Raw genomic sequence first — 17171 nt, 5'->3', positions numbered from 1 at the left:
AATTTTGCTTTACTTTTAGAGTGCAGTATTTTCAATTGAAAACTATTTTATTATCTATTGACCTTTAACTTCTCTACTTTCATGGACTCCTTTTTATTTTCTGCAGTCATCCATTCTTTCACTTGATTATCCACGTGGTCTTGCTTTTTATTTATTATTTCTGTGGAATCTTTCATTGAAGGATCTGCATTCTTATCTGCCTGCTCTTAATTGAAGTAAATCATCCTATGAACCTCATTTTAGCTGTTATCAGATCAAATATTCAATTCATGTCTTGATTAGAGAGCAGGCCCTCCATTAGCATACATTTAGAAAATAGAACATTGTTGATTTCTGGTTAAAGTTAAAAAAAAACTGGCCATTATACAGATTATTTGTTTGTTAGAAATGGCACTCTATATGGTCTAGTGGAATTTAGGTATAAATGAAATCTGAAGTGGAATATGTTGGATAGGTACTTTGATGAAAGACAGAATGTATTAAGACACTTTGTTAAAACAACCAGCGGTGGCTACTTTTGTTTGTTTTTGCCATGGTAAATTAATTTTAATCCTATGCTTTTTTTTGATCACTGAGTGAAAAGATGCTGTTAGCTGATTTCGGAAATATTTTACACCACAATGAATCATCATGCCTTTTCAATTTTTTTTTCAATTGCTATCATCATCTTCTTCCTTGTCTTTTCCTAACCCAACCACCTGAAAAAATATTATACTGACTCTCACTTGTCTGCTGTGGATAAGTAGATGCTGAATCTATGAAATTGAGGGTCATTGTGATTTGGATTGATGCAAAATGAAAATGGTTCAACAGATATCTCTTTAGTTTGGGAAGTTGCTGAATCCTCAGACAGCAGAAGGTACAAAAAAGGAGAGAAAACAACTGCTATCCACGGCGTGATTGTCTAGTTAATAATAGGACTCTGAAACACTTTCTGGGTGTGTCCAATTTGAAATCCTTTGGCTCACAGAACTAGCCCTTTGGAGATACCCTGGCCTCCATCAAGACCATGTGACTCCAAACTTAATCCATTCTGGGTGAATGGCATAACTCTGGGAACAAAATTTGGTCTACAAGTACTCTGGAACTAGTCTGTAACTGAGCTGGATAAATCAATAATTAGGAAGTCTGTTAGTGATGCAAAAATGTTGGTCTTAAGCAGGGATGGAATTTAAATGGAGCTCAAAGAATTGTAATTTGAAAGAGATCTATTTGTATTGATATATGTATTTATGCGGCTGATGGGATAGGGTTGTGCCACTCTTCATCTCATGAAAGCAATGTTTTGCTTAAAAAATTTACCTGACTCATTGTTCAAAACTTGCATGATTTGATTTTTTTAAGAGCCTGTGATATTTTATTTCTTGTGTAAATGTTATAAAATTCTTTAAAGCATTTAGAAATGAAGTAGGTTGGTGATCTATAAACATTTGTAAACTATTAACTTCAAATGTGGCATATGCTACGAATTAGTTTTAATTTCAATAATAGTAACCTAAAATTTATTTTTTTAATTGCAGTGTACCTACTTCATACAAGAAAATGTGAACAGAGTTCGCTTTGGAACAAAAAAGGAAATTTTGATAGGTTTTAGCAGTATCATCATTTCACTGACTAGCATCTGAACATTCATGTTATTTTTTATGAAGTACCTACCCATTGAATCTTATGCATGGCACGCACTTGTTCACTTAATGTATAAAGCTTATCAAATAACTTTGAAAATTTTGCAATGAAACCATGCATGTTACCCGTACCCTATACCTGAGAATTTAGAGTACATATTAGAAGTATTCTATCCCAATATTTTCTTTGCTTCACTCATTCATTTCATCTTAGAGTCGATGATACCTATTTTCTAGCCTTCAGGTTCTATTTCATCAAAAATGTTTGTCATTTAATATGCCTATCCTGACCTGTTTAAGAGCCTATTTGTGGCTTTGTTTAGGATCTTATTCTGCCTAACATCCCATTGCAGTTTTCTCCAGCCAAAAAGCATGTCAGTAACCATCATTGGACCCTACCCTATGAATACATTATATATTCTCATTTTATTAGAAAGCTACAAGACCCTTTGAAAATTGTATCACCTACATTAGGGGAAGTCATCAAACAACTTTTTTCGAACTTCAAAGTTCGACATGTGTTAAAACGTAGCCCGAGGTACCAAATGAACAGAGAAAAAATTTTGTTCCTGTAAGTTGACATCCTGCGGTGGAGCCAGGGCCATTTATGTTGCACATATGCAACCCTCAACACATACCCTCTGTTTACACTATTTCAGCAATAAATGTCGCGATTAAAACAGTTTTTTCTGCTGATTCTGCACCAGTCACATCTGAAATTTTCGAGGTAAGTCACATAGATCAAATACTCACGTTTTTTTAAATACAATAACCGGTATTAAAATGCAAAGAAATGTAAAAAAGTTTGAAAATTTCTTAATTAAAAGCATACATATATGTATTTTAATTTACTGTATCGTATGGGCATGATCGCACTAATATGACCCTTCCACTTATATAATCATAATCATAGAACTACACCTTTTCCCTCTTGATTCCTAAAGTAATCTCCACATCTCCCTATGGCCCGCCTATGAACTAATGTCAACCCACTGCTCAGGCTACATCGTCTACGAAAATCGCTCCGTGCTCCAAAATTTGCAGCATGTTGAACTTTGAATTTCAAAAAAAGTTGTTTGATGACCGCCCCTAACCTACATCTGTATATTAATATGTACAAAAATCAATTGCTCTTCTTTTGTCTCGCCAAAAACCGAAAACGGCTCAACCGATTTAGCTAATTTTGGTTTAAAAATATTTGTTGAAGTGCAAAAATTTGATGTTTGTCCTGTCTTTCAACCAGGCCATGGATTATGAAGTCATTGTAAAACAACTATGTATTATATTTTTGAATGTTGACCTAGAAATGCTTAGAATCATTTAACTAAGCGTAATGGATCTGGTGGAGGCACCAGTTATGGCAATTTTACTCTTCCACCAGCACAAAATAATCCAGTAGATTCACAGCTGCATTTTAACAGCTTACAATTTAAAAGAATTATTTTTATTTTCCCAAGTTGTCAGCACAATAATAAACTTCTGGATCGTAGTTGAATGCTGCTTGTTCCAGGAATGCAGGAGCGCTGCATGTGCAGAATTGCTTGCACCCTATTGGACGTGTTCACTTTGATGTGAATACATGGATTTAAATACTTGCCAATGTGATTTACGTACAGGTTAATGCCTAAATGTATGACCGTGAAAATGCACTGTGTAACCACCCAACTTGTGTGAATGCATGAACAGTAAAATAGAATTTGTTCTAATTTGGTTCATGCTTTCGTATATGTTCTGTTACGGTCCACCAAAATCATTCACGCAAACGCACATCAACTTGTACTTTTTAATGTACTGTGTAACCAGGCCTTTAAAAGTTAATGGAATCCCTAAAAAATCATGCTGATAAAATTTGATGATAAAATTGAAAAAATATGATGTAAACCTGAATTTCTTCCACTTTCAAATTGTATATTACATCCTTGAATTTGATCATGGCAGCATGTTTATCATTTAAATTTTCAAACTTATCCTTGTAGTAGTGGTGATCAATTTGATTTTTTCTCATGCTGTAGAATATCTTCTTCTTCTTGATGAATTCCTGAAATAAGTAAAATTCATTAAGTTTCATGGATGCAATACTGATTACTCAGTTGGCATTACAGTTGGTTGAATTATTTGTATTATTTGAGGCCTCTTTACCTGTGCTCTACTTCTTTCTTCTTCTAATACGCTAAGTGAGTCCAGAACTTTTAGATTATTTAGTTGACTAATCATGAATATTCTATAATTGCACAAGTATGTCAAAGGACATACTTTAAAAACTGGGTCTGCAAAACTGAGGGACTCCAAGCTTGAAAGGTGAACAGCTTCCTGGAATTATTTTGGTTTAACCCATGTAATGAGGTGTATTAAAATCCACGCTAATCATCAATAAAAATTAATACTTACAGTCAAGTTAAACAAAGGATTTCCAGAAATATTCAATATTTTTAACTTCTTGTTCATGGTAAGGGCTCTACCTATCTCTCTAATATAATTGTCACTCAGGTACAATTCTCTAAGTTCTCTCAAATGGTTGATATTCTGAAGGAAGAATGGAAAAAAAAATTATTGGTTTGAAAACTTGTATAACTTAACAAAATAAACCTTTACCATGATTTCATTGATCTCATTTCCAGAAAGGGACAGAGTTTGAAGTTCCTCTAAGTTATCCAGGCCTTGGATTTTGGAAATTTTGTTTGAATACAAATATAATTTTTCCATGTTTGTGCAACCTTCCAAGCACTCTATTTTCTTGTAATTCATGAAATTAAAATCAGTGTTTTGACATAAATAGCATTATAAATTTCATAATTGCTTTCGGTGGATGACTGTTAATGGAAAATGTTACCTTAAGTGAGCATTCTGCTACCCAAAGTTCTTTAAGTTGATGCATATTCTGCAAACCGGCGAGGGAAGATATTGGCTGTTTAATAATTATCAGTTTAGTAATGAAACGGGAGTGCTGAGGGAAGTTTATGAGGGAGTCAACTTTTTCAAAGAAAGAGTAAAATTCCGATTGCGATGAAAAATATCCATATCTATTATCGTCTGCAGAGAGCATATTCATTATTTCTCTGCATCAAAAATGCACATTTTAAGATGCCTATCATCAGAATTACCGCAAGTCTACTTTCAGAGTAATGATTCCTAAATGCAGATTACTTGGTTTACCACTTGTTCAACTTATAGTTGAATTACTTGAGCTCTAACCGTTACACTAATCACAGTGCGCTTCAACAATGACGTAAGCAACATACGACACATTTCATTTCGTTTTTTTTTGCTGAAAACCATGGAAAAAGTAATATGGTCTATCACATCGCTGATTGGTTGGTGATTCCAGCTGGTCATTCATAGATAACCAATGACGACGAAATGGTTCCAATACATCGATCGACAATGTCATAGAACGAAGAAAAGAAAATATGAGTACTTTCCCGGAACCAAGTAATTCTATTGTAAAGGATGGTGATGATAAACATTTTGAGTTTGCGCACGATTTTTTTCCTTGTTTCAAAATTACGTCTGTTACGGATGTGAGTATTAAACTAAATTATTGAAAAGTGCTATTTATGATGACCAATAACTCGCTTTAATTTGGATTGTTACTACCAGGTTTTTAAGTACGATTTTCATCGACACGCAGTAATGATTATTAGAGATCGCAGTACTTTTGTGCGGGGGGGAGGAGTTATCAAAAGTTTTCCTTCCCGTAGAGGTGACAAGAGTCGTACATATGGTATGGCTAAGTAAGTCGCTGTCGGCTAAAGGTTTTCTGTTAGATTCATGTTCGATCGATAAGAATACAGAGAGTGTTCCTCACTTTATCCTTATTCAAATTTCCCACGCGTGACCGAGGCTCTCGAAGCTGTGAAAGGCCGAGTGGAAGCGAAGACTTATCATCCAAGTGACACCGGGTTCACCGATCGAGATGCAGTCATTTCGGTATACTTGATGATTCCAAAGAAACAGAATGTGTCACCACTCTATCTTCTTTCCATCTTGTGTGCTCCTACTCGCGTCTCCTGCGGCGGAACGAGATTATGGAGAAAATGAAAACAGATACCAGACTCTATACGGGGCATCTGCGCAAAGCTGGGTCTTTCCGGAAAGCTGCGAGTGATCTTTCATGTGGATTAGTCTCATTGAAGTAGCGCAATAGTGTAACTACCCTATAATCATGAGCCGTGGCGAAATCGTAGACCCAAACACAGGTAAGAATTACCACGTCGGAAGTCCCTAATCACGCCTTCCATGGGTTAAAATAATATGATGCATATTGCACGGTAGTTCAAAAAACTATTCCGGGCGGGTGGAGAGGAACTGTTACGTGCAGAAGGCCGCATGATATCATATCATCTCGTAGTTCTCGAAGCTCTCGGAAGTGGCCGCGTCTTGCATTCTATTTTAAATCTCGAAGTACTCGGCTTTTGTGAGGTACGTCACCAGGCATAGATTAAAAAAAAAATTATAGTATATTTTTTAAAAAAGATCTCCCGTCCGAGTTTCGTGAAGATCGGTAAAGATTGGCGTCATCACCGTCTTTGAGGATTGCTTCCCGACGATGCGTAGATTCCTTTCGAGAATGTAATCCTAATACATATGCAACTTTCAACTACACGACAGTAGTTGAAAGTTGCATGCACGCAAGGATACTTCAAATTTAATGTAAGTGCCCTCCACTGAAGCGCTCTAATTATATAAAAAGTGGGGATGGTCGGATAGGATACCTCGGATTCTAAAATCCACGGATATTGCCCTTCAGCAGATACTTCGGATCCAAATTCGCTGAAGAAGTCGAATTTGGATCCGAAATTTCAAATGAATGCATCAGTGACGGTAGCGTCCCATTAGTGTAAGTGAAAGAGTTCCGATACCATTTTGTTTAAAAGCTCTCGTGGAGGTTATGCAACAGAATTACAAGGCAAGGAAAATTTTAAGGCAAAATACATCAGGCACACAGTGTGGATCTTCCTAGGAGATTGAACACTGTCGGGGGGATCTCAGCGCCTTAGTATAATGATCACGTCAAAATAACTACGTCGCAGATTTAATAAAACCACATTCGGCCCTCCATCAGACCTCAGCCCATGCCTCTGGCGTTTTTTTCCTTTTCTAGACCACACCGACCATAAATCATTAGCTTTTAAGGAGAGCATCAAGCTACACGGGAACAATGGAATGTTTTTCATCTCTACCCCTTCTCACCAACTGACCTATTTCGACCTACCTGCTTCAATTCTCCATTTCTAGAGGCCAAAAGCTAGATGAGTCACCTATTGGGCCCGAAAGTGTCTCAATAGCTTTCAGCAATTGGTTGACTTGCACAAGGCTCAAAAAAGAATGAGACCAAACACGATGCATTTATAACGGTATTTAAGTTTTTAAAGCTCTAATTGATCAACAGAAAGATTTCTTGCAACCTCAAGACTATATTAACATTCAGCAGTCCAAACAGCACAATTTTCAAATAAGCTAGCGTACCATGAGCACCCTCAAACAAGACGAAGCAGACTGGAAACGCAAACTGTGTACATCACATAGCTTGCCCACCTTCGCTTTGAAGGCAACATTGCCTCATTACATGCAAGATCAGATGTGTTCGTCCCTTGCTACCTCGCTCATAGCTTCATTGCATGAAAGACGGAGGGAGCGCGCTCCTTCCCTTCCACCTCTCCTTCTGCCTACCCCTTCCTCTCGCCCCTCATGCATGCCATGTGCGTTAGGGCGGATCGGAAAAATCGATTTTTTTCAAATCCATCTGGCCCAATGAAAAAAAGTTGTGGGACCGATCAAAAATAAGGCCTGAAAAATTTGAGACCTCTAGGTGAACCCCTGACCCTCGCTCAAATGCGATTTAGGGGGGGAAGGTCAAAATTCAAAAATATAATATTTTATGGTCATTCTCTATAGATTTTGCCGAGTTACTGCCCTTTTAGGGCAAAAATTTCGTGCATTTTGACGTATCTGCCACCGTTTAGCCACAAAATGCCTATTTTGAGTCCGCGTCCGCGAAGAAAATATTCCAACGCCCACGCAGCGTCGCGGAAACAAGAGCGGCTGGCCGATCCCTTCCCCTCCCCGCTCGCTTCTCCCCCTCCCACGCCTCGAGTGCAGCAAAATTCATCCCGCGTGTGCTTCTAGCAGGGCGTTCATCTTGGATAATGTAAATCGGAAGATGGTAGAAAGTAAAAAAGGATGCGTCGTGAGACGACTTGTTCCTTATTTGGCGCCTCGTCGGCGTTAAACAAATCGATATTACCAACACTTAGAGAAGTGATGAAATATTTTTAGATCCGAGAACGCAGGAAAGGAGCATAAGGTCTATGAAGAGGCCTCTCGAGTGGCTGTGAAGGTGTGCGAACTTCGGATATATGCTTCTATTCCGGTATTGTCCGACAGCTGTGACTAAATGGATTTTGGTTGCAGGCCACTCGCGTCCTCTCCCCGCTCGCCTCTACCGCGCCCCAAATTTCACACCAAGTGCTTCGTTAGTCTAACTAATATTTGATGTTTCGTCTTCGTCTTTGAGGGAACAATCACGATAGAATTACTCAATTATCTGCTTTCCAGTCTATATTTCTTATGTCAGTGTCATTCCTCGACTTTCGCTGTTGTCAACAAAGTTTTGGTGAATTCTTTTACGAATATCTCGTCCGCATGTATAATAAAAAGAATATTGAACTTCAAATTTGAACATTCATCAATAGACTTTTAAATTTCCACAGCGCTAACGTCAGATGTAACCGGAGGTGTCGTGATCTATCTCCAATATATCATCAGTGGGTAGTCCTTTACGTCTATATTAAAATCAAGCAATTAACAAAATCTCGGATTGGTCGTCAAACGCATCCTTGCAACAACGCAAATTGGGTCCCTAAATTGCCCTCCCAATGTTAATGTCGCAAATCTAAGTCAACTTAGTGCAAATAGCAAGACCACTGTAAGGAATGAAATATGATTTGATGCTTTCCCGGCGAATGATGTGGGTAAACTCTTCTCGGGATTCAACATAATTTATCCCTGAGATTGAGTCCCGAGTCGGAGCTTGATACGTTGCCCATTATGGAAGAATTAACCCGGTGAAAATCCCGAGAAGAGTTTACCCACACTACAAGGGATGTTGGAATTATGCTTGCAGCAGAGGGATGATGCCTCCTTTTTCGGCGGTATTCACTTGGTTCCATCACATTCAAATCATTTTTAATTTTGTTCATCTAGTTTTTACTCGGAAAGGAATCAATAACCGCAGATTTTATAACTTTTGAATTAGCAATCCTCCTACGGGGGAGGCAGACCCCCAAAAGTGGGTCCCTGGATCTTCAACTAACACCACACATTTCCCTCTACACTTGCATTGATAATTCTTCTTGCCTTTTTTCATCAGACAAAAGTATAGTCTTTCACCCCATTAAAATGTAGCCCTTTGATGACACCCTTTGATACCTCTCTTTTCGTATTCACAATAATTAGCATCTTTTTCTGTATACGTAAGTAATTCTTGCAAACTACCTTGGATGTATCTTACGAAGTTACTATTTTTGCGTCAGCTAAAGTTGCGAGGACGATCACTGCTATTGCTTAGTTCTAGCATATACCTCTATCACAGTTGCCCGATGCATTTTCCTCGCAGAAGTTCCAGTTTTCGTTTAGTCCTTAATGCTTATGTCATGAGGAACGTAGAGAAACAAATCGGCAGATACCTCGTAAGTTTAATTTTCTTCGGATGAATTGATGAAGATAATTTTTGATACTATTTACCCATACAAGAATTGACGATGTTGACTCAACGCTCTCCGACGATTCCATTTTTTTCCTCAGTTGCCGAGTTTCATTAGGATTCAATCCAGCAGCCATCATCTTTCGTTTCGTCCGCTTATCTCTCAAAATACTTCTTCATTAGGGAGGAACCTTTTGCTCCTTCTTGCACTTAAACGCAAAAATATCGCATAATTTCAAATGTTCCTTTAAAAGCGTTTGAGTTTTGTACTTCAATAAAACTCAAATTTTGGCCTATTTGCATTTTCCGTACGTCCGTTCCGTTTTAGTCTTCCTGTGGTACCACTAAATCCATTTAGTCACACACATAATGGAAGAAAAGCACAGTTCGCACACCTTTATAGCCACTCAAGAGGCCTCTACATAGACCGTATGCTCCTTTCCTGCGTTCTCGGATCTAAAAATATTTCATCACTTCTCTAAGTGTTGGTAATATCGATTTGTTTAACGCCGACGAGGCGCCAAATAAGGAACAAGTCGTCTCACGACGCATCCTTTTTTACTTTCTACCATCTTCCGATTTACATTATCCAAGATGAACGCCCTGCTAGAAGCACACGCGGGATGAATTTTGCTGCACTCGAGGCGTGGGAGGGGGAGAAGCGAGCGGGGAGGGGAAGGGATCGGCCAGCCGCTCTTGTTTCCGCGACGCTGCGTGGGCGTTGGAATATTTTCTTCGCGGACGCGGACTCAAAATAGGCATTTTGTGGCTAAACGGTGGCAGATACGTCAAAATGCACGAAATTTTTGCCCTAAAAGGGCAGTAACTAGGCAAAATCTATAGAGAATGACCATAAAATATTATATTTTTTGAATTTTGACCTTCCCCCCCTAAATCGCATTTGAGCGAGGGTCAGGGGTTCACCTAGAGGTCTCAAATTTTTCAGGCCTTATTTTTGATCGGTCCCACAACTTTTTTTCATTGGGCCAGATGGATTTGAAAAAAATCGATTTTTCCGATCCGCCCTAATGTGCGTGCATAATGGCATGCAACTATCATATAAGGAGTGCAAAATTCACCTTACCACTATTGAAGCAACTGTGAGTGAAACATACGTGTCAATATGCGATGATAAAGTGAAAAAATTTGGGGGAAACTTATGCAAGGAAAATTTGGATTCAGTCGATAATTTATCAGATTATTGAAACCTATTTTTATTTCCAAATGCGTGCGCAACCGTTCAGATCCTGAGCGAGTAAAGTATTAATTGTTTTTCAAATGACTTGATGAAAGCTTATCAAAATCATGTTACATCAGTAAAAATATTAAAAGGTGTACATATGACAATTAAAATAGCATTCCTTTGATTGTATTAACCGAGAAGAAACTTGGATAATTACTTTGTTTTATAGCACGCGATTAAAAATGCATTTGGATTCGAAAATATCCGAAGATCCACAAACCCTAGGTTTGCATTATTCTACTTTTCTAATGGCTAAGATTCACTTCGCATCTAAACGCTACCTTGCAAGCCGCCTGATAATAGGCATTCAAATTGATTGCTAAGGCCCTACTCTGCTGATGCATCACAGTATCATTCACTTTTGCCATCAGGCATTCCCCATGATTTCCTCTCCCAGAATTTCAATAGTTTTTTAGAAAAAAAATCCCGTTTAAGTTAACTCAAAACTTGTGCATATGGTTACTTTTTTTTAAACTACAAAACAGAACTTGCTGTGACTACATTCTTAAAGCTTGTGAACTGAGGTTGAAATAAATGTGACAAAAACATAGGTTAAAATTCACTCTCGAAATGTAGGTCTTTTTTTCTTTTTCCCTTGAATGACCTGAACTTAATCATAGACGTGTTACTTTCCTGTCTGAAGGAGGCTGTAGAGAGTGAATTGGGTGGATAAAGTGAGGAATGAAGAGGTGCTGGAAAGGGTTGGGGAAGAAAGTACATTATTGAGAACTAAACAAAAGAGAAAGGGGAATTGAATCAGGCATATTTATCCAGTTGATGATGATCTAAATATAAACAGCTATGACTCCATTTCTAATGGAATTTAAACCAGCATTTATGAGAAGGGGATGAATAAAATTTCAATAGATGTGCTACATATTTTTGAGTGAATTTTAAAATCACACATTAACATGGTATTTAATTCTAATCTCATCCGGTAGGACCGGGCATTTAAAGGAGCTTTAACCAAAATGACACTGATACACGAAAACCCTCATAAAATGTTTACTTTTTAACTTATTTTAATAAAATTTGAAGCATTTTACTTACCAGAGGTGTTAGTACTTAGTTTTTGCATGGTATTTGGTGAAACATGCTCCTTTGTGCAGGAGAACCTTGCAGAATCCACAGATACACCGAGTTTCCTTCCTAAGTTATTAGCAGAACAAACTCGACACATCCGCGATGGATATTTCTTCTTCCCATACCCCACTATCTTCTCTGGAGTGTGTTTCATCATTCCCCTAGTTAGCCTTGCCGGGTTATCCTGCCGAGGCGCTCGCTGAGTTGGCCTTTCTATCTCGCCTTCTGTGTCATCATCACTGGAAGACGCACTTCCTCCCTCCTCACATTTAGCCCAGCCCTTGGCTACTTCCAAAACAAATTTTTTGAAGGTCAAATGGGTAGAAGTGCTCAATGTTTTGTATACCACAAAAGAATTAAATAGGGCACAATTGATCAACCTCAACACCACTTTTTTTTGTCCACTTCATAGTTTTTCTTAGTACTGAAAAGTAAGCCAAGTACATATCAGCTTTATCTATACCTCCCATGTACTTATTGTACTCCAAAATACAAATCGGTTTTTTCTGTATCTGTCCTGTCCATCTGTTTCGCTTTCCTTCGCCCATACTCGAGTTATGGATTGTGGAAATCATCCTCACCTCCCTCTTGTCCTTCCACGCAAGCAGCAGAACTTCCCCCGTCTACAGAATGTGTAGTCACCTTTCTTCATACTTTTTATTTCATGTCTAAATTCAGTGGGAGGCCCTCTGTTGGAACGGATGGTTCCACAAACTCAAGTTCTATTCGCTAGAAGATTTTCAGCTATTTGTACGCTATTGTAATAATTATCTTGGAATACATGATGCCAATGGTGTAAATACGGATCTAGAAGGGTCAATATGGTTTCATCTAATTTTTTTCCTTCAGCTGTATATATTTCTATGTTGCGAATAACTTTCACTCTCACACACCATTCGCACCAATAATCCGTACTTCAGCAATTTCCCTGGATTGTATGTTCTAAATCTCAATCTTCCCCTCCAAGGTAATACTCCTTCGTCTAGGGAGAGATCACGTTTAGGCATGTACACATTTTTAAATTTTTCTAAGAAATATGATAGTATTGGTCTAATTTTATGTAGCCTATCGGAAGATTCAGAATTTGATTCGTTATCACTGAAATGCCAAGAATTCCAAATTTGTTCAAATCTGTTCCTGCTGAGCAAATTACTAAAAATGGGTGTATTGATAAATTCATCAGTGCTCCAATATTCCTTGATTGAATCTTTCCTGACTTTTCCCATCAAAATTATGATTGCTGAAAAAAACTTTCATCTCACCCACCGTTACATTTTTCCACTTCCCAGTTTTCTGCGAAGACTTGTATCTGCCTTCGTTCTGCATTCGGTACAAATTGGTCTCATTACACATCATTTCGAGAAGATCATCCCCAAAAAACATTTTTGCCACTTCTAAAACACATTCACAACAATCAGGAGCATTAATGATTCCTGCCACTCCCTGAAAATCTTCCAAACTTCTTGGAAAGTCAATTTTATTCCATGTCACCGAGGTGTCTTTCACTAAGCTACCATTGCTATCACTTGCATCCGAGTCACTATCATCAGTGTAACTATCTGTGCAGCTTTTCTTTTAGGTTGTCTTCCACCAATATCAAAACCAATTTCACTATCTGAGCTCTCACACTCGTCTACACAATCACCTGGCACGTCTGATAATGCATCAACACAAAGTTCTTCGTATATATCCTTCTCCGTTATTCCGCAAGCACCACCACTAGTTGACGCCATTACTATAGATAGGGTCTTATTGTTTTTGGAGTAATTTTTCGGTGGACAAGATAGCAGGAATTATTTCTGGAAATTAATGAAATTTACGTAGGCTACGTATGCATGCACTTTCATAGGGTAAACGTACACCAACTTTCATCCAAGGAAATGATTCCTCACTAAACTATGTGACTTCAGATCTCTAACGAAGAGAGTAAAGAACTCAAGAACTCCCCAAAGGAGACTAATATGCATTCTAAGCAAAGGGAAAAATTAGAGACTATCAAAGATAAGCGTTGGGGCCATCTGGTCCTTTTCTATCAAGGACCGAAAGACAGGGTCCTGCTGAAATGACCCTCATAGTCCTTGGCCCTCGAGACTTGTTGATGTGTTTACGTTGAGCGCTGGAGATAGGATGTCTTGTGAGAATCCAGACCATGGTGTGTGTGAAAGACAGCCTAATGCACCCAGAGGTGAAATATGCATTAATTACTTTGCTCCATACGTTATAATGTATGGCGCAAAGTAGGCGATGAGAGAATTACCGACAATAGATTTTGTTAGAGCCAAATGAAAAGGACCGAAGAAATCCAACCAAAATTATTTCTTATCATCTAAAATATAATAATTCATAATTTCAGAATATTGTAGAATTTAGAGAGTTGGTGTCATAGAAAAATGAATGTTTAATCGAGTTTTTTTCACAGGTTGTGCGTTAGTGACATTTTGTTCCTATACATTAGTAATCTCTAAAAGTGGATTACGTTCATCGAAAAAATATTAATAAATTTATAATTTGAATGGTATAAAACTAATCTAAATCAATGAAAGCACATTCTGAAATACACCAGAAGCAAATGCAAACATAAGTAACGAATATTAAAAGACGCAGAGTAAGTTTTATTATCACATGCGAAAACACGGAAATCTCCGTGGCCGGTCCTCAGCGTTCGGCACGCAAAACACTGAGATCTCCGTGACCGGTCCGCAACGTGTTAAGGGACTGAAACTTAGACCTAGAATATCACTCATAACCCCTTCATTTTTCTGAAAAATCATCGTTGAAGTACATACATCGCTTACCCTCTGAAGAGGAAATTAGTGGCATCAGCTTAAAAAAAATATTGCAACCAATTCACTTCTCTGTCCTAATTCCTTGAGCAGCACCAGAATCAACTCAGGTGCACACTAAGGTGGGCTTGTAGACAAGTTTTTTTTTAACTTACTGTACTGTACAAGAATCTCAAATACAAAATAGTTATGAAACTGGATAAATAATAAAAACCACTGGAACTCTTAACTTAAAATTTCAGGAAACAATGGGACACAACTACCAAACCGAGGTACAGTGGCGGAAAAAATTAATGCAAAGCTCGTTGGTGTCTGAGAGCGGCCAGTTCAGGAACTACTTGTGTTCCAAAATTTTTCCCTACATACAAATTTGCCCAAAATTTTTGTACATACCAACAATGACGGTGCAATGGTTCATGCTGGGGTTCTCATATTTCCATCCAATTTTTGAAACTTGATTTATTTAACTATCATACAAAAGTTGTGCCATGTCCGTTAAGTATACAACCCTATCCTTAATGACAAATTTGAGCAGGTTAAAAATACTACACATCTACAGGCCTGCCCTGGATAGAATTTCTTTATATCACTAAAGAGAGATGGGTAATCAAGGTCAACCTTATGGACTGACAAGTAGCTGATTTTCTTCATCAATTTCCATGAGTCCACCTTCCAAGTTCGAATTTGCATATTACTCCATCACAAAGGAGACTCATTTTTCTCCTGATTAGAAACTGAACAACTTAGTTAATTGAAGTATTTTTCTATCTCATGCCTCACAATGGTGTCTCATGGCCAAATAAAGTTCATGATTCCCGACTTTAAAAGCTATGGAGGATACAATGAACTCTTGATAAAATGATGTCATGAGATTTTCTTCCATGGGTGTTTTCGGAAGTCAATAACCAAGTTAACTTAATTTCGAGTCAATGTGATAATGAAATAATATGGTGGGAAATGAAGGATAATATTCTGTGGCAAGAATACAATTGAGTAGCAGAGTGTGCACTGTCTTTGTCAAGGTCACAGAGTATCTATTGCCTACATATTACTTTAACTCCATATTTGAAAATTAGTGAAGTGGTTCATCCACTAGAATTATCCAGTGTAGGAGCATTTCTGTTACAAAAGGTTGTAGAGGTAGCCCCCATACGGCTGCTCCACGACATCCTCGGAAGGGCTTCGGTGTTCCTCGTGTGAGTGCGGCTTCGCCGCCCAAGGGTTTCCGGAGCCCCCCCGCACCGGTGACTCCTCGGAATGGTTTCGCCGTTCCTTGTCAGGGGTCGGCTTCCCCACTCGGGCATAGAGGTAGTCCCCTTGCAGCTGCTCCGCGACATCCTCGGGAAAGTTCCCCGTTCCTTGTGAAAGGGCGGCTTCGCTGCCCGAGGGTTACCAGAAACCCCTGCGACTCCTCGGAATGGCTTCGCTGTTCCTCATTATTGGGCAGCTTCGCCAACAGGGTTTTCACTCCTCACCAAGCATTGCATACTACCCGCTGCCTTCCTTGTCGGTTGTGCATTCGGTGGCGATGACTGCAAGGGGTAAGGAAATCCGGCGGAATATAGGGGGATACTACCCGAGAAGGCAGCTCGTTAGCTTATTGAAACTTTTCTAAGGGGGTCCAGAGGGTTACCGGGGGTTTTTATGTGTGTACTGATGGCGTTCATTACCGTTTACATTAATTCCCTACCTATGAGTCAAAGGGGCAGGGTATTGCGGAAGAAATGTTCGAAAAGAAGCTAAATGTGCTGACTTATTACAAAATTTTATTTTTTTCAGGGATCTTCCAGGGTGCCACTGCAGTTTTTGGGAAAGTTTCCTGCATAAAAATGGTTCATCCACCCACAGTAAAAATTCCAGCTCTCTAGATTTAGTGGAACCATGAATTTTCGACTGTTACTAACGTTTGCATTGCACATTTCACATTCTCCACGTAGCAGTGCATAGGCGCATCACATGTGAATTTGGTGACCGTACCTTGTTGCGAAGTGCTTTAAAAAAATCGCGTAGAATTGTCGGTATCCCAGGATCATCAAATCTTCTCTACTATTTTATGAAGAAATGCACATTATAAAATTTGAAGTATTACTGCAGATCCTTCAATAGCCCTCAAGAAATGAAATTGATGAGGGAGAAAGCCTCTACTTTTGCCTTTCTGAATCAATTAAAACAATACATGTAGGATGATAGATGGCCGAAATATGCAACTTATTAACTAATTTTATTTTTTTTGGGAGGGTTCCAGGGGCTCCCGGGGGACTTCAGGTGCGTTTCCTGTATAATGCATAGTCGTTCTCCTTCACTAAAAATTCTGGCCCTTCAGCTGTAGTGCAAGCATGGTTTTTTGACGGTCGCACCTGTTTAAATTAAACATTTCGCGTTCTCCAGGTAGCGGCACACAGGGGGACGTCAAATACATCACTCCATCACAAGGCGAATGATTTTTCCTCAGTGGATTTTTCGCACAAAGATCTGAGGTTTTCCCGGCATATGATGATGCTGAAGTTGTTTGTTAGCCCTGATGATGATGGACGACACGGACATCGTAACGTCGGCGAGAGATGGAGAACCTCATCTGGTGGGAAACCCATAACAACTTCAACATTCCTACAGCAAAGTCTGCAATAGGGTAGTTTCCTTCATCAAAGAAAACGAAAGTCATTGATTGCAATTCCTTACCCACCACTAGAGTATTCATAATATACAAATTATTTGGTTTAAGAAATACCAGTTTA

At 38.7% G+C, this 17171-nt stretch overlaps 1 protein-coding gene across 3 annotated transcripts in view; it reads right to left on the bottom strand.

Annotated features, from left to right (window-relative positions):
• The window catches only part of LOC124157307 (leucine-rich repeat-containing protein 9-like), a 31630-nt gene extending 26790 nt beyond the window's left edge, over window positions 1-4840 (bottom strand). Inside the window, exons 1-6 of one of the 3 annotated variants that reach the window (XM_046531929.1) lie at window positions 4456-4840; window positions 4218-4358; window positions 4014-4148; window positions 3765-3935; window positions 3508-3663; window positions 63-200 (exon numbers count right to left, since the gene is read on the bottom strand). In XM_046531929.1, the coding sequence (XP_046387885.1) occupies window positions 63-200; window positions 3508-3663; window positions 3765-3935; window positions 4014-4148; window positions 4218-4358; window positions 4456-4674 (960 nt within the window). In that variant the 5' untranslated portion in view covers window positions 4675-4840. The remainder of the gene's footprint in view (window positions 1-62; window positions 201-3507; window positions 3664-3764; window positions 3936-4013; window positions 4149-4217; window positions 4359-4455) is intronic. The other 2 variants (XM_046531927.1, XM_046531928.1) reach the window with 2 other exon arrangements.
• Between the last annotated feature and the right edge of the window lie 12331 nt (window positions 4841-17171).

This window comes from Ischnura elegans, chromosome 4 (assembly GCF_921293095.1).
Source record: "Ischnura elegans chromosome 4, ioIscEleg1.1, whole genome shotgun sequence".
Taxonomy (NCBI): domain Eukaryota; kingdom Metazoa; phylum Arthropoda; class Insecta; order Odonata; family Coenagrionidae; genus Ischnura; species Ischnura elegans.
Note: the sequence above shows the minus strand (reverse complement) of the source record. Positions and strands in the feature narration are given on the sequence as shown.